Raw genomic sequence first — 19500 nt, 5'->3', positions numbered from 1 at the left:
GAGGAATTGGTTGTTTCCAAATGGATATTTGAAAGATAAAAAAAAGTATTATTAAAGAAACTGACATTTAAAATCTAAAATAAAAATATAAATTAAAAAAAAAAGGGTTGATTAATAGTCAATCCAATGTATGTGCTATAGTAGATTGGAATGTTCAAAATGGAATTACAAAACTATTTAAACAAGACGGGTTATAAGATTATTTCTCTTTTACCTCCCAAAATAGCGCAAGATTGTTGAAACACATTCATATTTGGGTAGTGTTATTCACATACCTAATTTTACTTTTTAAATACCCTTGTTAATTTTTGTTCATTGATCTTCATCAATCATTTGATCCGACAGTACGAGTGTGAGAGGTAAAAATGAGTGTGTAGATAATACCACCCTTATATTTACGCCTCAGGTCATGTGTTCAAGCCCATGAGTTCAAGTGACATATAAAATTCTACTGAAAGAAACCTTTACATTCATTGCATCAAAGTAAATGCAAAGTTTAACCTTTGGCAAGAAGTGTACGCTTTTCGCAGATGATATAGCGCTGATAGATGAAACGCATGAGAGAGTAAATGCGATGCATGACCTTTGGTGGGAAGTGTTGAAAATTAAGGGTCTTCACCTAAGTATGTCAAAGACGTAGTATATGGAGTGCAAGTTTAGTGGAATGGGGGACCGAATGAGAAATGAGTGAGGATTGAAGATCAAGAAGTACTAAAGAGTGAACGTTTTCATTATCTTGGATCTATATTGCAAAATGACAAAGAATTAGATGGAGCTCTCAATCATAGAATACAAGCTGGAGAGTGCTAAAGAGAAAATTTTATAGGATAACAATAAAGTCAGCAATGCTTTATGGTATGGAATGTTAGGTGGTCAAAAAGCAACACTTGAAACAAAAAAAAAAGTATAATAAATATGAGAATGCTTCGTTGAAAGTGTATGGCACACAAGAAAGAATAGGATCAAGAACGAGGATATCCGAGGTAAAATAGAAGTGCCCACAATTGAAGATAAGATAAGAGAAAATCAATTTAGATGATTTGCCGAATACCTACAGATGCTCGGTTTAGATGGTTTGCCGAATACTTACAGATGCTCGGTTAGATGATGCGACTACAAGACAAATACTGAAGACAAAATGGGTATACGAAGACTTAGAAAGAGACTATAAGAAAAATATGTAATACTTGAAGCAAATAGAAGACTTGGCACAAAACCAAGTGCAGTGGCATTCTAGGATTCATACAACAGACCCCACTTAGTCGGATAAGACTTGGTGGTGGTGGTTGTATTCATCGCATCAAAGAAATACATACATCGCAATTCCTTGCGGTGACAAAATTTTGTACAACACAACCTTCATTGCAACAGTGAACAGAAACCACTCACTACTAGTTTACAGATTCAAAAGATTTGATATCAAGTTCCACCCCATCCACGTCTTCTTATCAGACGGGTGCGCAAAGTTGAGTTCAAACATCTCCTTGCTAATGTGCTCACCCGATTCACAGAAGCCCACCAGCTTCGCAACAATTTCAGCGCTTTCCTGCACGTTTTGCATGTTATGGGGGTCTGTCCACAACTTGTTCACCAGCTGCAGCCTCCTCTGTTTCCCTCCGGGCGGAATCTCCCATTTCGCATACAACATTTCTCTCTCTTCCGCTGTCAGTTTAGAACTCACCCTCTTAGCTAAATACTCCCTCTCTTGCTTGAGAGCCTTGATGCTGCAAGTCATTAAATATCAAATATTTCAGCAGATTACTTGAAATACTTGATCAGTCTAATTAGAATACTAAGAACACTTTGATGGATTTACCTTGCTGCAACGGAGCCTGCAGGTTCATCGCCTAAAAGAGCGGGGCTTGCATTTCCAAGATCCGAGAAGTGTTGCTCCAACCATTGCAATCTTCTGAGTTCGACTTCCATGTAGATCTGGTCAGAAGGTTCTCCCTTGAATAACAGATAGAACTGGGTGCGGTGTATGATCGAGACATGGCACAGATGCCACAGCATTATGATTTCCTTCCTGTCCTCCTCAAAAGTCAACTCCCATGTCCCAGGAAGAGATTCATCTATATTATCCATCTCATCGATTACAGCATCTTGATCTTTCTCCAATGCAATAACCTGAAGCCATATATAATGTAATATATAATTTCGAACAAAGCATCACTAGCACTCTTGAAATTGAAGAACAAGGGAAATGTATCTTACCTGGCACAACAGAAGGTGCTTTTGGTATGAAAGCTTCGTCACCCGTTCTTTTAACTCAGTCACATAAGATTTAATGCTCCGTATATTCTCCTCGGCAGCATTCTTAAACATCCTCTCCATTTTCTTTACATTAACTGTGTTTGAATGCTGCACGCCAGGACTTCCCTCTTTGGATGACTTACGGGCACCATTTTCGTCACTCTTTGGTGGAGTAACTTTATATCTCCCAGCCGCTGTTTCATCACTAGGCATAGCATTGTTGTTCTCAGGAACCTTGTTTTCAGTCTCATATTCCATCACTCTACGAGAAGGGTTCAGAGGTGAGCAAGGGGAGCGAATTAGGTGCTGCATGTTTGGACTATTGCTCAAGTTGAAAGGAAGAATCTTCTTCTTTTTTGACGGGGCCTTGCATTCTGGAATTTCCACACTATTTGAAAATGAAACAACCAGCTGGTCTATCGATTTCTGAACGTTCTCAAGCTTCCTTTCTAAAGATTTAATATCTTCTGCCTGGGTTTGCCAACGACTGATCTCATCTTTCAGGTTGGCCCCATCTCCGGTCACAGACTCTTCTGAAATGGATCTAACAGCTTGTATTTCCTTTATTTCAGACAGAAGCTTTGCTATAGTTTCAGCAGTTTCTTTATTTCCGAGCTGATGCGAGGCTACTTCCTTATGCAGCACTTCAAGTGCTCGATTTGCCTCATCACCAAGCTGCTTCTGTCTTTGCTCAAGCTTTCGAATTTCATTCACAAGCATGGATGGGTCTGTAGAAGTAACTGATCTCCTTACCATGGCTTTTCTTCGGTTTGCACCTCTGGTTCGAGACCGTGGAGTTACTGGATTATCTCTACTATGAGAAGGAACTATTTCATTCTCTCCAGGAAAAGAAAGACACCTAGCGACTTGACCAGAAGGTCCACATTGTTCCGACCCCTGGAACTTTTATATGTCAAAAAATTACATTAATCCAGATACATAGAAATCATTAACATATACAAACAACAAAAGTACCTTCTGCACTTTCTTTGCTTTGCGTTCTGATTCAAGTAGTGATTGTGCAATGTCTCTTTCTCGCTTTATCTCTTCCATTTCCCTTTCCATCTGTCAAATGAAGTTTCTTCACAGTTAAGAGCAAGCACATAGGTAGAAGGACATTAACAAAAGTATTTAGTATTTGACTAACAGAAAAAAAAATATTGTAATTCCAAGCACCGTACCTGTTGGATTTTCAAGTCCTTTTCTTCTAGTATAGACCTCAAATAAGAAGGCTTTGGACTTCGTAACTCTGCTTCAAGTCTGGCTACTTCCTTCTGCAAATTATGTACACGAAATTAGACTAGTTTTATTTTTAAAACTTTAACTAATTTGCAAGAAATAAATATTACAATTACACAATCCAGAGACTGAATTGCAGTTAATTCTTGTACCATGTTTATTTTCGCACTATTTGTGACTTCCTTGGCACTAGTTGCGAATGAGAGTGTGTTCCTTGTTTGCTCTACATGACTTAACGCTGGGCTTATGGTACATATAATAGCTGTCCGAGCATTTCCCCCAAGTGAAGACTGCAGTAATCGTGTAAGTTTTGAATCCCTGTATGGTATGTGACCACTTTTTTTTCCACCGCTGTGAAAGAAAAACTTGTTAGATAGCTTGCATGCACTTACAACACACGAATTCTCCACATTTATCCCAAAAACGTACTTTTCTTTTTTAGATACCACTGCTGAGCATGGACTTCCATGCTCACAGATAAGAACAAAATCATTTCATGACTCTGTGTCTGTTAGCTTAAATTGGAGCTTTCCTTGTTAAAATACCAGTAAGTTTCAAGGTTTTGCACCACCAAACCAAAAGGGTGTAAGTTTCAAGGTTCTGTTAGCATAAATTGGAGCTTTCCTTGTTAAAATACCAGTAAGTTTCAAGGTTTTGTCACCACCAAACCAAATGGCAGGATTAGGATAAGTTGAACTTGAACATCTAGCACAAAACTAAAGGAGTCAACCTTTTGGCAATAGCTTTACCTAAGCTTCCTGATAACGGTTGTGAGTGTCAACAAGCTACGGTTAATGTGACTACCTTCCTTCAACCTTGTACCATCTGCATTTGTTTGGGAGGCGCGTTCACTTCCAGCAAGGTCCACAAGGTTCTGCAGATTTCCAGAATTCTAGTAAAATTCTATTGATAAAAAAATTTCGTTGTTGTTTGCTACAAAACACCTGATTGAGGATAAACATACCAAACTGGCTCCAAAAGCTTTCATGGACCCTGAACTATCCCGGAGGCTGCTCTCTATGGTCTGAAAAAAATAGACAAATTGGTAATTCTATCCTCAAGCATGTTCCAAAAAAACATAAAATCAACTCTAAATCCGAAAAAATGCATTATTACAGTATACCAGCCTGATTATCTGATGCGATCTTGAGCTTTTATCATTTAGAGAAGTTTCTCCCACTTGCCTCTGAGCTGCAAAGACAACTTTACAGTTAGATCATTCATACAAAATAGAAAATATGGTGCAAGGATCATCTTACTCCATGCAGAAAGGTTTTTACATTTGGCCACCAATTTTCAAATGGGAAAATGTTTGCACCAGATGATAAGAAGGTAATGCCAGTAGCTTAGGAAAGACGACTACAATCGGATGGTTAACAACACATTTGTTCATTGGAACAACAATTGTAAAGCACCAATTCAACAAAATCACCTCAAGTTTTGGCCCAACAGCTTACAATTTGCAATGAACTTAAATTAACAGATTACCTTCACAAATTCCAATTAAGTGCCTCAAATGTTCGCCATTCTGAACAATTTCTTCCTGTGGCTTGTCCACGATGGTCCCTTTCTACATTCAGAAAGGGCATGAAATGTTAACATGAAAATGAATCCATTTGATCTCCATCATGAAAGTTTCTTGTGTATACCTCGGAGTCATCCAAAAGCCGAAGCGAGCCTGATTTGCGTTTCAGGAGGTCAACAACGGTTTCATTATAGATCTCCAAAGCAGAAAATTTCAAAACAAACTCCCTTTCTGGCATCTACGAGATTAAAAAGAAAGCAACAAAGGCATAAGTACAAAATGGTTACTGCAATCACAAGAGGATTCCAAAAGCTATATAAAAGGTCATAGTATGAACTATGACTTACATTCTTGATGTGTTCAAAGATGTCCCTCACTGCATTTTCAGTGATTCCTCTCATGGTAAATGTCTTACCACTACTAGTTTGTCCATACGCAAAAATTGTTGCTGTCAAAAGAAAAGGTGGAAACTTACAATCGGAAAATTTCCATTTGGCACAACATAAAATGCATATAAAAGTACAGGTTACCAGCTTAATGTTCAATTACCGTTCATTCCTGTAAGTGCAGATAAAGCAACATCCTTGGCTCCTTCTTCATAAACCTTCTGAGTTGAGCACATCGGGCCAAAAACCTTATCTGTCGTATTTAAATCACAACAATAATTTACTTGAGTAAAAACAACTCTGCCCAGAAACTGCCCTCTGAAGAAAACAAAAGGGAACGCACTTTCCTAAAACTACAATATTGTAGATTAAAATATTTTCGTACATCCAAACCCCTGCGCAGTTGACAAATTGCAGCAGTGAACACAACAAGACTAGCGAAAGCACAGGAAGAACACGAAAGTTTTCATATAATGCATACCAAAGGTGTAGGGGTTTGAGGGCCGCTCATGATTCGGATTCTTGAATACTATAGTGTGCTCATCCAAGCAGTCCCAAGCTATAAGATCATACAACGCCTGCTCTCTGCGGTTTAGTGGCCTCAAACGAACTGTAACTAAAATTTTCTCCTCACTGACTTTAGAACCGCCCGGAGTGGAGCACGGAGTCCTTCGCACCTTAGACGACGGTGTTGCTGGTGTCCCCGGCATCATCTTCACTTGCTAACCTCCACTCTATAAACCACAGAAGCAAAATCAATCGGAATCACCACCGATCATAACAAATTCAATACTGATAGTAAATCAAATCACATTTTCGTTCTCCAACAATCCAGAGATTTCCTAATAGTGGCAAAGAGACTGCTTTTCTTGGATTGCAAAATTTAACAGAAACAAATTGGAGCAAACGAAACCCTAGCTTCACGAACAAATTAAACTATTAGTATAAAGAAATCAAGTTCAAATCTTAAAAACCTAAATCCACCAAAAAAAAAAAAAAAAAAAACTATCACTCGTTTCGAATTCTTGATATTTTTGGCTCTCAACAAATTTAACCTGAAAAATTAAAACTACTTTATTGGAAAAAAAAAAACAGAAATATTTAAAGAAATCGCCGATTTATGCACTAAAACTTCATGAATCCAAAAGCGTTGCAATCATGGGAAACAGAGAAATAGAGAGAGAGAAATGCTTACTGTAAAGCTGGAGTTCTTGGAGGTTTGAGAGTGCCAGTGAAGAACTGCAATGCTGTAGAGAGAGAGAGAGAGAGAGAGAGAGAGAGAGAGAGACGGAGATGGAAGTAGTAACGGCTATTTCAGGCGTGAGTGCTTGCGTTATTTAATTTCGGTTAACTTTTCCGTCCGCTTAGGCGCACCTGAAGGCAGAACATAAAAGATTTGTTTCTAATTTTTGAATTTCTGGCGCCCGGGTGTTGGCAGGCAGGGAGGACAGGGGTTGGGACCCACGTCAGTTACGGACACGTGTCACCCGTGCAGTAGTCACGTTCTGAGTTTTCCAACGGAAACGGGGTGATTAATGTCAGGACGTGGAGCTCGAAAACACGGGGCAGAGCTCGAATATTAGCAACCGAGCCCGACCCAACAACGAAGCCCAAAATAAAAATAGGCCCGCGAATAAAGAAGAGTCAAAGCTTTAGTAAATTGCTAACTTATTTTCTCTGAGCCTCTGAACTGGAGATGGCATGTTCGGTTTGGTTTGGTACGGTTTCAAAAGGTTTCAATTCGATTTTTAGGTAAAAAATGTATAATTCTCAACATTTTGGTAGCTTTCCTCTACACACAGTTTTCATAGTAAGCACTACATGTGCTGTAAATCATCACAATTTTCCGCACTACCGAATATCCAATGTCGTCATTGTTTACGATCTAAGATAATTGATTTGTTGGGTGGTGTAATCTGCATTTCAATGACTGGTAAGTTGGGTGAGTCAATTAACACATAAAATTAAAAGGCATGTGATCAATATACGTTAGCATTTGTCTAATTATAGTCTCCTTTATTTATAAGTGGAAGATTTGAATTTTAACTCTTACATATGACGAGTTTGATATTTAATTATCGACAATTCATTATATAAAAAAATTGGAAAATGTAAACAGTTTTGGACGGGAGAATGCTTTGAATAATTATCGAGTCGCTATAAACCAAGCGAACAAAAGAAAAAGGCTTAGCAAATGTTTAGAAGTCACAACTCACAAATGTCAAATCTGAAGGTAAACTTTAAATCCAAGCCAACCAATGTGCAAGCAAAACGCCAATTCTCTACAAACTCAGATAAGAATTAAAGGATTGTGACACGTCAAATATCGTGAAAACAATCTCTTTTAAAAACAAGAGTAAGACTGTGTACAATAGACGTCCTTCGTCCCCCTGCAAAACCAAAATCCTTATTGGCTTGGGATCGCCCTTTAAAGATTCTTCGTTTTTCTCTTTTGGTGTACAGGTAATTATATTGACTCTTCTTGTTTATGAAGCACAGAAGTTTCTGTTTCAAAACCTTTTTCAAGTGTCGAGTGCTTTCATATTTCACAGACAAGCAGTCTGCTCTGATACTGTGTCAAAATTTCACCGAGACGGAGTAGAGGTTTACAAGCCACATTCTCAGTGACCAATTTGACTAGACAGATAAAATGAGTAGGCTTGCTGAATGTGGAGTTTTTTTCTGAAATATGTGATTGCCAATCAACAAACACTCACATGCTGCATCGATCTCGCTAACCCTATTTGACAAGGACTGCATGCAAAAACCTAATTCGCTTGGACGATCGTTTTCCAATTTTCTACGCCCCACTACTTCAAAAGTTAGGAGTGAAAAATGATTCAGTTAGGTAAATAGTCTAATAAGTGTGTTCAGTTCGACTATATCCACCAAACAAAAAGGAAAAACATGTTCTATCTTATCATTAACGTCGCCTTTAAGTAATAGAAAAAAGTAACTTAAGATTGGTGTTTCACGATTCATTTAGTAATTTGATCACATATATGTGTGTGTGTGTATATACTGCAATAGGTTGAAGGGGTTTGTTTTCAGTAATGAGGGATCAGAATTCTCATGACACACTCACTTGTTAAGAACAAAGCACGGGTTGAGTGAATTTTCAAGTGCAATTACTCACAGATAGGGATGGGTAAATACTTATTGGTTATGGGTAACCGCGGTTACCCGCCCATTTAAATTAAACAGTTATGGTTATGGGTAACCGTTTAAATAAATAAACGGTTATGGGCATAACTGTTTACCTGCGAAATTTAAATGGGCTGTTATGAGTATTAACCACGGTTATAAACGGGTAACCGTTTACCCATTTATTTTATATATGTAAAACTGACACAAACCATGTTCTCGATCCAATAATACTTAACACCCAATAAATTAGCAAAGAATTCATCGGTCATTCTCTCAATAACACTACTACATGAATGATGATTCTTATCATCAAGGAATTGGCCAAATTAATTTAAATTCCTTGCGGGTAACCGTGAAATTGACAGAAACGCTTTGACAGAAATGTCTTCTAAATAATTTTTGTAACCCAATAATACTTAGCAAATATTATATTTACCTTCATTGGTAACAGTTAAAAATATCATCTGTAAACTATTATTTCAATTATTGGAATGATATAAGGACTTAAAAAATTAAAGTATGGAAATGTATGATGAATGTACCTATAACGGTGTTTAATTGTCAAAAAAAAATTATGACAATTTTTTTTTTAATTTTCAAGTTGTTAAAAAACATGTAGACGGGTGAAAAAAGAGTAATGGTAAAAAAAAAAAGATAAACGGGTTAAAAGGGATAAACGGGTTAAAAGGTATAAATGGGTAAACGGGTATTAAACGGTTACGGTTAAATGAGTATGCGGTTATGGGTATGGTTAACCGTTTATAAACGGTCATGGATATGGGTATAACCGTTTAGACAATTACTCAACGGGTAAACGGTTATGCGGTTATGGGTAAATTAACCGCGGTTACCCACCCGCATAACCATTGCCCATCACTACTCATAGAACACACGTATCAAAGGAAACTCAATTATTTTGTGTTAATAAAAGGGTTGGACGGGGATTGCATGTTGGTGACATAATTATATATCTTAGTTGATAATTGATAGGTCAAATTTCCTTCTCAAGTTGTAAATCTTTCCTTCAATTCTAAGCTAGCATGTAGTGAGTTATAATGCAACATCAATGCATTTACCTATTTAAACAGAACAAAATGTCGCCTTTGATCTGCTTCACCAAAAAAGTGATCTGTAGCCTTTTTCTGTGGCCACCACAACAGAGGCATGAACCCTTCACCAATTTTTAGGTGTAGTACTCTCAACGTGTAAACTTTTTCTTCCGAAATGATACTCGATCTTAACTTGTAAATGACGTTCGATTTGAGTTGGATACTCTAACTTTGTTATTTTGGATCAAGTCTTTTGACTACGAGTTTGATATGCTCTAGCTTTAACATACGGTGACAAAAGCAAACAATTCATACATCAAAACTAATGGTTAACTATTATGTGTCATCATACGTAAAATTCAGTTATATGTTTTATTCAATCCGACCACAAATGAGATGGCGTGTTTAGGACATAATTTTTCAAACTGGGAATTCTAATTGCCTTTAATTTTCAAGCTACCTCTACTAGCTTCTTTCCAATGGTAGTAGAAAACTTGTTGATCTTTTTCATTAGTCTTAATTAAGAAACTTCACAACGGACCACAAACATAGTTACCTTGAAGTGCCTAATTCCATTTTGTGATAGCCCAATATTCCATTTTGCTTTTAATGTGATGCTTTGCAAATCGATTTCCAATTTCCTTGCAATCTTTGATGTGAATAATTACTTGATGAGTAAAAGAGAACAAAAATTGCAAATTAAAATTGACGTGAGCCGTAAGGAAACATATGATGCCATGGCTTATACATGAGTGTATATTTGCTCATAGCCTTAAAGTGGAAGAGATTTTTCAGTGTCAGGAATATGGCCCGGTACACAAGTGTCATAATATAATCGGTTGGAAACTTGAAAATACAAATTTTAATCAATTATATTATAGCACTTAGTGTACCGGGTCGTATTCCCGGCACATTGAAAATTTCTCCCATGCAATACATTACATCCAACGATAATCAATAGGATGACGAGTATGACCATAACCTTAGAGCGACGAACAAAAATGTTTCTGCATATATACTCACGTACACATGCAATGCACTTTTTGAGCTTGTTAGCCATGCACGACTATATTCCAACTAGGATTTTGATAGAACCACAAACTTCAAATAGAGAAACTTACATTTTGTGGCAGCCTAAGTGTAGCAACAAATAAAAAAGTTGCCATCGAGTAGGAAAACGTCCTTGATGACAATTCTGTAATGGCAACAAAAAAACAACTTGTTGGCAAAATTGGAATGGTACCGAACTATATTGAAACGTACAGTCCCAAAATATGGAGAAATTCTTCTGTGAAGACTATGATATAGGACACAATCTCACGGATGCATGTGTGTTATATTGTAGTGTACATAATTTGTTTCTTTTCAAGATCATGAGAAACTAGTTATGTTTAATCTTCATAACCATTAGTTGTCGAAAATGAAAACAACAAAACTCACATGATCAACGAATAAAATGTAATACTATATAAGTATATTATTGTGTTATAATTTTTATTTGAGACAAATTAGCATATCACATAACGTAATTTTAACAAATACTCTAACAATTGAAATTGCGCTACCGTTACATTTTTGAGCAGATGCTATGAAAACTCATTGGTCAAAGGCTAACTTCTTACCATGCCAAACAAATTGAATCCTCGGAAATTGAAAACCCCCTAATATTCAACTTTAACGCATGGAACGCGAGTTTTACAGTGTACTCACTGAAAAACAGCGTCCTAAAAAACCACTAAAACGGCCAATGGGTTTCGAACCAATGTGCTCTTCCTCGTGTTAGATTATCAGTTTCATTCCAATGTAATAATTACTCACCAACGACGCAACACAGGTTTACGTTAAAAACCGACGACGTCGGTGGTATTTGCCACATCAGACGTTAAATGTAAAGAGATTTTTCAACATGTTCGACATATATTATTATACAATTGAATGTAATTTTTTTTTTAATGTTCCTCTATTTGTATAATAAAACCGGTAGTATTTGCCTCATCAGACGTAAAAAATTTGAGAAACTTTTAAATTTTATATGTCCAAAATATGAAACAGTACATCACGTATTATTATATAAATAATAAAAAGTTATTGATCCGTTTGCGGTGACTCGCTCATGGACCACAGAGTATCCACAATCCTGGCCGCCCAGATGCAACAGATTCGAACTCCCTACCTCGCTGACGCCCACTAATTCTGGCCCCTCATTGAGGAAGTGAGATTCTCTGTTGGCCTCTACAGTTTGCGATCGTTCTTTTGTCCCATCAGGAATTGCCACGTCACGATAAAAAAGAAGAAGATTTCAAGGCGGTGATGTGTCTCCGCCCCGTATCGCAACTGGTGCGCCGTGACATTTCGCCCAGAATGCTCAGCTCGGCCATTCCATGTTTTCTCTCCTTTTTATAATTTGACAAGTAATTGATTAAAGTAGCTTAATGAAAATGACAGCCCTTTTTACCTACCAGTTTCCCCGCATTTTGATAAGGTTCCACTTGGAATTAGATCTCTTCCGGATTCATTTTATGAGGATTTTAAGAATATTTACATTTGAATCATTTATCGTGTATCGTATAGTCAGAAATTATTTAATTTTTTTAATTTAAAATTAAACACAAATAGTATCTGACGAAAATTGATCACATGATGTACGATGAACAATTATAATGTAGAGATTCATATGATCCCTACAAAGTGAATCCGAAGAGAATCCTCTTCTGTTCCACTCTTCCTCTATGTTTTTTCAATTGCATGACATTTGGTCTATAAATTTGGCAAACGACTCTAGTTCATAAGCATCGTTAAGTTTACAAAATATTAACCACGCAACACATGAAATGTACATTTACATTATCTTAAATAACCAACCCAAATTAACGACAAAAACTAAATTCGACACAATTAAAAATACAAAAACAAAAATGAAACTTCGTGAAAACTGCATGTTGTAGCTCATTTTGTTTTCAACAGCCCAAGATTAAGTAGTTCAACAAATGCACAAGTGAAAGTTGGCTCTAAATAATCCAACGCTGAACTACCAAAGACAAACTCGTAGTAGCCAATACCAGCTACATCCGTTTAGCTTCATTTTGTTAGGTCAATACTCAATACCACCGTTTTGCGTCGAGTCAAAGAAAACAGGATTCATAAAAAAACCAGGCTAGCTAATGGATAAGAGCATGCATGCACATGTTAACTTTAATTTACATTAGAAAAAGTTGGATTTGATTGATTAAAATTAAAATTATAGGTTAAGGAAAGAACTGAGACAATAATATATGATGGTAAAAGGGCCTACAAACTATACAAAATGAATAGAAAAAGGGAGAGTTGAAGAAGAAAGTGGATGAGGAAATTGAGTAAAAAATAAAATATTAAGGTCATAGACCAGAAAAAAGTAAAGCGGTTTTGTGAAAACAACAACGAAACCACAGGAAATGTGTAACCAGTGGCTTTATTTTTTCTTATCATCAGTACGGTAGAAACACGATCTGATACATCAAGTTTATTATTATTTATCATTCAATTTGTCATTGTTGGATAATTTTAAATCTTGAAATTTGTATCTATTCACTGCACAGTTATCGAAATTTAGACTCATTTAATGATGACAAGTATAATAACGAACATAACTATCACTTAAGAATGGTGAGAAAAATAATTTCCAGTTAATAATCAATTCAATTAGCAGCATTACCCACCAATCGCCACCAAGGAGGACGATGAGTCACATGACATGTCATCCTTCTCTTTCCTTTGCTCAATCCTCCATGTATATAAAAGGCTGTTCTAGCTTTCCTTCTTCTCCATCCCATTATTATTCATCCTCTCTTCATTTCTATCATTCTCTGTGTTCTGTATATTGAAGTTCTTCGTTCATTCAATTTGTTCGTCGATTCGTTACTCTTTTGGTTAAGGGCATTCGTTGGTGGTAATTTTCCATCCCATTTTAAGGTAATGCTAGAAAGTTTTACTGGTCACATTTTAAGATAATTTTCCGTCGCTTTGTTTTCACTCCGATGATTGCTCCTACTAGTCGAAGTCTATATATTATATAATATGATAAGATTGGGAATATTCTTCAAACATCTTATTTTAACTAATTTTTTTTTTAACCGTTGGATCAAATTTTAAAAATCTAGATTACTTGATATCTGAGCTTTAGAAAAAAAAATCTGGAAAGAATCTATTTCCTAAACTTTTTTCCACACCAGACAATGGTGCAGATTACAAAGAAATATATTAATATTATGCATATAAATTTGTCCAATTCTAAAGAGTGGATTACATCAAACCCACAAATCCAAGAGATGGGCAACAAAATTTCAGGGTTTATCATCATCAAATTTTATAGGGAACAACTACACAGTTCTAGAAGTATTAAAAAAGTCCAACTTTGGAATCATCACCAAAGCACCATCTCCAATTACAATTAGACCCCATTCCATGCCTAACATTATGATAGATTTTTTAGTCCTATAAATACGGCCTAATACATAAGTGTAATGATAAATCGGTGAAAACTTGAAATTTTTTTTAATACATCATATACAGAACTGTATTCTCAGCACATAGAAAATTTTCTCTAACATGGACCTCTCTTTTCCTGCAATTTTCCAAGTTCTCGTGCCATAAAAGTAAATAAAAACAAATCCAACCGGATTTTTTTCTTGGAGAGCAAGGCCGATGGGAAAGGCAAATTCTTGAGGAGCAAGTCCATGCATGAAATTAAATTCTAGCATTCTACTATTAATGATTAATGATAGCACAAATGCTTTTTGCCCCTCATTTCCTACCACATTTACAATACTTTGCAGTGAAACATCTCATCATATCCGATTCCAATGTGGATATTTTTACAAACTTAGCTCTATTTTTATTTACTTTTCGTAAGAAATTAAGACGAAGGGTCAAAAGTGAAATGGACTTTTGTCCAAGCCTGTTTCTCACCATATTTTTTCGCGCTCCCCTCACTATAAAGCTCCCCTCCATCTATGTTCATCAAATCATCTTCCTTCTCCCACCGATCTTTCTCTAGGTACTCCTTTTCTTTTCGCCATTTTTTACTTTTTCTATTTTTCTTGTTCTAGGGTGGTTTCTCTTAGGCCAAATGATGTGTTTTTTCTTGGATTTTTGTTACATTTTCACATGGATCAATGGCTTCTTAATTTTGGGTTTAGATTTTGTTTTATGGGTTTTTGCTGTTTTTGTGTAGATCCCTGTTTTTGTTTTTGTTTAAGATACAAAAATCTGTTCTTATCTTTTTGATGTGTTGGGTTTTCTAGTCCAACAAGCAAAAGAAAATATGTGTTGGGTCCTATCAATTTTGCCTAATGCCCCGTAAATATCCTTGTTAAGAGCCCTTAATTACGATAAGCCTGGATTATTAATTTATTAAAAATATCAATGCTTTTGCTTCTACAGAATACTCTGCAAATCCTTTTTCCATTATTCTTTAGCACTATGTATGCTTGCAAATCTTAGATGAACCTTTTGTACGGTCGTTGTTGGATGTTGGTGGTTTGGTTTTGAAAAACAAAATCTCTGTCTTCCAGAATATTAATAGTAATATTATTATTTACATGATTTTAGTCTTATTTACGGTTTGATTTGTTGACTTTTTCTGGATGACTTGTTATGCTTACAGTTTTGTTATTTCTTGCAGCTTTTAAGGTTGTCTGATTTTCCAAGCTGCTGTCGATGGCGGAACGTGTGCTGACCCGCGTCCAGAGTCTCCGGGAGAGGCTGGACGAAACCCTTTCTGCTCACCGCAATGAGATTCTGGCCCTTCTTTCAAGGTACTACTATGTTGTGATCACGAATGGGTTTTTGTCTAATGTTTCATAACATGCGACAAGTTGTTGTCTTTTGTAATTGTTGAGGTTGTTTGGTTTTATCACTAAAAGGGTTTTTGGGGTTTTAGGATTGAGAGCAAGGGGAAAGGGTTTCTGCAACCCCATCAGCTTCTTGCCGAGTTCGAAGAGATTCCTGAAGCGAACAGGCAGAAGCTGTTGGATGGGGCTTTTGGTGAAGTTTTGAAGAACACCCAGGTAAACATTTTCGATCATACATCATTTGTTTCTGTGTTTAATTTAGGAGTTTCTGAACGTTTTGTGGAGGTTTTGTATAATGTAGGAGGTAATTGTTCTGCCCCCATGGGTGGCGCTTGCTGTCCGCCCAAGGCCTGGTGTTTGGGAGTACATTCGTGTGAATGTCCATGCTCTCGTTGTCGAGGAGTTACGTGTGGCTGAGTACTTGCAATTCAAGGAGGAACTTGTTGATGGAAGGTAGGATTTTGGGTCTTTTTATGTTTTGATTTCCAAAGTTTCGATTTGGTTCTTAATTGTGTTTGAGTTCGTAGATTAGACTCATTAGAGTAGTTTAGAATATCGCATTGTAGAATAAAACCCGTTTGTAACTCCGTCTGTGATGTTAATAATTTGTGTTGGTTTCAATTGCAGTGCCAATGGCAACTTTGTGCTCGAGTTGGACTTTGAGCCATTCAACGCCTCCTTCCCCCGCCCAACTCTTTCCAAGTCCATTGGAAACGGCGTTGAGTTCCTCAACCGCCACCTTTCTGCAAAACTCTTCCATGACAAGGAGAGCCTGCACCCGCTGCTCAAGTTTCTCCGTGTTCACTGCTACGAGGGCAGGGTATGATTTCCTCTATTTTCAACTTTACCATCTTTGATTGTGAATGATATTAGTACTCTTGTGCAGCTTTGCTGATCTCTGTATTTAATCTGATCGGCATTTTCGTGCAGAACCTGATGCTGAATAACAAAATTAAGGATGTGAATGAGCTGCAACATGTTCTGAGGAAGGCAGAGGATTTCCTATCTGCAATTGCCCCTGAAACTCCGTACAAGGACTTCGAGCCCAAGTTGCAAGCCATTGGCTTGGAAAGGGGTTGGGGTGACACTGCTGGGCGTGTGCTCGAAATGATCGAACTTCTGTTGGACCTTCTTGAGGCACCCGATCCTTGCACTCTTGAGAAATTCCTTGACCAAATCCCCATGGTCTTTAATGTTGTGATCCTCTCCCCCCACGGCTATTTCGCCCAAGACAATGTCTTGGGGTACCCTGACACCGGTGGCCAGGTTGTCTATATCTTGGATCAAGTTCGCGCATTGGAGGCTGAGATGCTCAAGCGTGTTAAGCAACAGGGACTGGATATCATACCCCGCATTATCATTGTGAGTTTTATCTGAAATTTATGTTATTGGGTGATTTCATTTTAAGGAAAACTAATGAAAATGACTTGAAAACTTTAAGTTTTAACGATAAGGACAAAATAAAGGGTAAAGTGAATAGTATCAAGATTGAATTTTTAGTGTAAAAATGTGGTTTTTCGTTAAAATGAACAATATCGGAAGATTTTCGTTAAAGTTCCCTTTATTTTATTTTATGCTCTCCATTCTGATGCTTTGATTATGTTTTAAACACAGCTCACAAGGCTTCTTCCTGATGCCGTTGGAACCACATGTGGTGATCGACTTGAGAAAGTATACGGGACTGAGCATTCAGATATTCTTCGTGTTCCATTCAGAGATGAAAAAGGAGCCATTGTCCGCAGATGGATTTCAAGATTCGAAGTCTGGCCCTACCTAGAGACATACGCCGAGGTGAATTTCTCTGTTAATATGTATATCAGTTTCCCTATTTTTTTTTCCTTCACTGACATATTCCAATTTTTGCTTGTATTTGGTTTTAATGCATGCCGATTTTTGTGTTATTAGGATGCGATCAAGGAACTTTCCAAGGAAATGCATGGCAAGCCTGATCTCATCATCGGAAACTACAGTGATGGCAACATTGTGGCCTCACTGATGGCACTCAAATTGGGTGTTACACAGGTTTGTGAATTGTGATTCCGATTAGATCTAATTATTTAAACCCTTTTGATAACTTTTGCATCTTAGTCGCTAAATTCGTTGTTCGGTTTTTGTTGGTCCTGCAGTGCACCATTGCTCATGCTCTCGAGAAGTCAAAATACCCTGATTCTGACCTTTACTGGAAGAAATTGGATGACAGTTATCACTTCTCATGCCAATTTACAGCTGATCTTATCGCCATGAACCACACTGATTTCATCATCACCAGTACCTATCAAGAGATTGCTGGAAGGTAATAATATCACCTGGCGTTAGATTTTTTCGTACATTCAACCGTCACATCTTTTGGATCCTAAATTGTGTTCTATGAATGTTTGCAGCAAAGAAACTGTTGGTCAGTATGAGAGCCACACTGCTTTTACTCTTCCTGGGCTCTACCGTGTTGTTCATGGTATTGATGTCTTCGATCCCAAGTTCAACATTGTTTCACCAGGAGCTGACATGAGCGTCTACTTCCCTTACTCTGAGAAAGAAAAGAGGCTGACTAACTTCCACCCTGAAATCGAAGAGCTCCTTTACAGCCAAGTCGAAAATAAGGAACACTTGTAAGTTTCCGCATCATTTTTTTGGTAAGGTTATGTTTTGCTCATTTCATCTTCCGTTCAAATGTGTACTAATGGGTTTATATTTGTTATTCGAACAGATGTGTGTTGAAGGACAGAAACAAGCCAATCATCTTCACAATGGCAAGGCTGGACCGCGTGAAGAACATCACTGGGCTTGTCGAGTGGTATGGTAAGAATGCCAAGCTCAGAGAGTTGGTTAACCTGGTTGTAGTTGCTGGTGATCGCCGCAAGGAGTCCAAGGACAATGAGGAGAAGGCTGAGATGAAGAAGATGTATGAGCTTATTGACACCTACAAGCTGAACGGGCAGTTCAGATGGATTTCTTCCCAGATGAACCGTGTCAGGAATGGTGAACTTTACCGCTACATTTGTGACACCAAGGGAGCCTTTGTGCAGCCTGCTGTGTATGAAGCTTTCGGCTTGACTGTCGTTGAGGCCATGACTTGTGGACTGCCCACATTTGCCACTTGCAAGGGTGGCCCGGCTGAAATTATAGTGCATGGCAAATCTGGCTACCACATTGATCCATATCACGGCGATCAAGCCGCTGAGATCCTTGTTGATTTCTTTGAGAAGAGCAAGGCAGATCCTAGCCACTGGGACAAGATTTCTCAAGGCGGCTTGCAGCGCATTTATGAGAAGTAAGCAAAATCAAATCCCCCTTTTCACAGTAAATTATGTTGCTTGCCCTGCAAGTTACCTAACATAATTGCTCTGTGTTTTTGTTTAGGTACACATGGCAAATCTACTCTCAGAGGCTCCTGACCCTCACCGGAGTTTATGGTTTCTGGAAGCATGTTTCAAACCTTGATCGCCTGGAGAGCCGCCGCTATCTGGAGATGTTTTACGCCCTCAAGTACAGCAAGCTGGCGGCGTCTGTTCCTCTTGCTGTGGAGGAGTGAAAGAGAACGTTTTCCCAAGTAAATAAAGAGGCGGAGGAATTGGTTGGCTCTGGGTGAAGTTTTTTCCTCCGTCGAATGCGGATTTTGGATATATTATGATTTACAAAGGATCTTTAACTTCTTTTTGTACTTTTTATTTTCGATTCCCATTGGAAATGTTTGAACCTGGGTTCTTACCCCATTAATCAATTCAAGTCAACTTTGCTTCAATTGTTCTTAACATCTAACACGAAAAGGATTCCACGAGCAATTTGAGTGAATTTCTGTAATTACATAGAACCATTCTGTAAATATACGAAATCACGAAACAAAAAACTACTCCTTTAAACGAGTTGGCATGAAATGCACTTGTTTACCAATCGTGTCATGTCGAAAATCGCCACCATCCAAATACAGCAACGCATTTCTTCTCGATGTCGAAGTCTGCATGGGGTATGCATGCGTCTGTGTGCTAGGGCAACTGCTTCCGCATCAAAAAAAAAAAAGGTCGTACCCAGTGCACAAGGCTCCCGCTTTACGCAGGGTCTGGGAGAGGTGAATGTCG

The 19500-nt window shown here is 37.7% G+C and overlaps 2 protein-coding genes across 5 annotated transcripts; one reads left to right on the top strand and one right to left on the bottom strand.

Annotated features, from left to right (window-relative positions):
• Window positions 1-1161: 1161 nt before the first annotated feature.
• Window positions 1162-6807, bottom strand: LOC103400900 (kinesin-like protein KIN-7B). Of its 2 annotated transcripts, none has more exons than XM_008339585.4 (15): window positions 6599-6807; window positions 5885-6137; window positions 5567-5656; window positions 5365-5465; window positions 5142-5255; window positions 4981-5062; window positions 4616-4683; window positions 4457-4516; window positions 4242-4366; window positions 3645-3843; window positions 3435-3527; window positions 3229-3318; window positions 2215-3156; window positions 1817-2127; window positions 1162-1724 (listed from the first exon to the last, which is right to left on the bottom strand). In XM_008339585.4, the coding sequence occupies exons 2-15, from the start codon at window positions 6114-6116 to the stop codon at window positions 1397-1399; spliced, it is 2835 nt and encodes a 944-aa protein (XP_008337807.1). In that variant the 5' UTR covers window positions 6117-6137; window positions 6599-6807; the 3' UTR covers window positions 1162-1396. The 2 variants fall into 2 exon arrangements, with proteins under 2 accessions (XP_008337807.1, XP_070670349.1); XM_070814248.1 differs by having other exon boundaries at window positions 2215-3150.
• A 6590-nt stretch (window positions 6808-13397) lies between these two features.
• LOC103400901 (sucrose synthase) lies at window positions 13398-19166 on the top strand. 3 transcript variants are annotated; one of them, XM_008339587.4, is made up of 12 exons: window positions 13398-13547; window positions 15259-15391; window positions 15517-15643; window positions 15729-15880; window positions 16055-16247; window positions 16358-16789; window positions 17042-17218; window positions 17333-17449; window positions 17554-17720; window positions 17809-18033; window positions 18132-18695; window positions 18785-19166. In XM_008339587.4, exons 2-12 carry the CDS (start codon window positions 15294-15296, stop codon window positions 18954-18956), a joined length of 2424 nt encoding a protein of 807 aa, XP_008337809.1. In that variant the 5' UTR covers window positions 13398-13547; window positions 15259-15293; the 3' UTR covers window positions 18957-19166. The 3 variants fall into 3 exon arrangements, with proteins under 3 accessions (XP_008337809.1, XP_008337810.1, XP_008337811.1); XM_008339588.4 differs by lacking the exon at window positions 13398-13547 and adding an exon at window positions 14054-14631; XM_008339589.3 differs by lacking the exon at window positions 13398-13547 and adding an exon at window positions 14987-15158.
• The last annotated feature ends 334 nt before the right edge of the window (window positions 19167-19500 follow it).

Source organism: Malus domestica, chromosome 15 (assembly GCF_042453785.1).
Source record: "Malus domestica chromosome 15, GDT2T_hap1".
NCBI classification, from domain to species: Eukaryota; Viridiplantae; Streptophyta; class Magnoliopsida; order Rosales; family Rosaceae; genus Malus; species Malus domestica.
The sequence above is the reverse complement of the archived record's forward strand: the minus strand, read 5'-3'. Positions and strand labels throughout refer to the sequence as shown.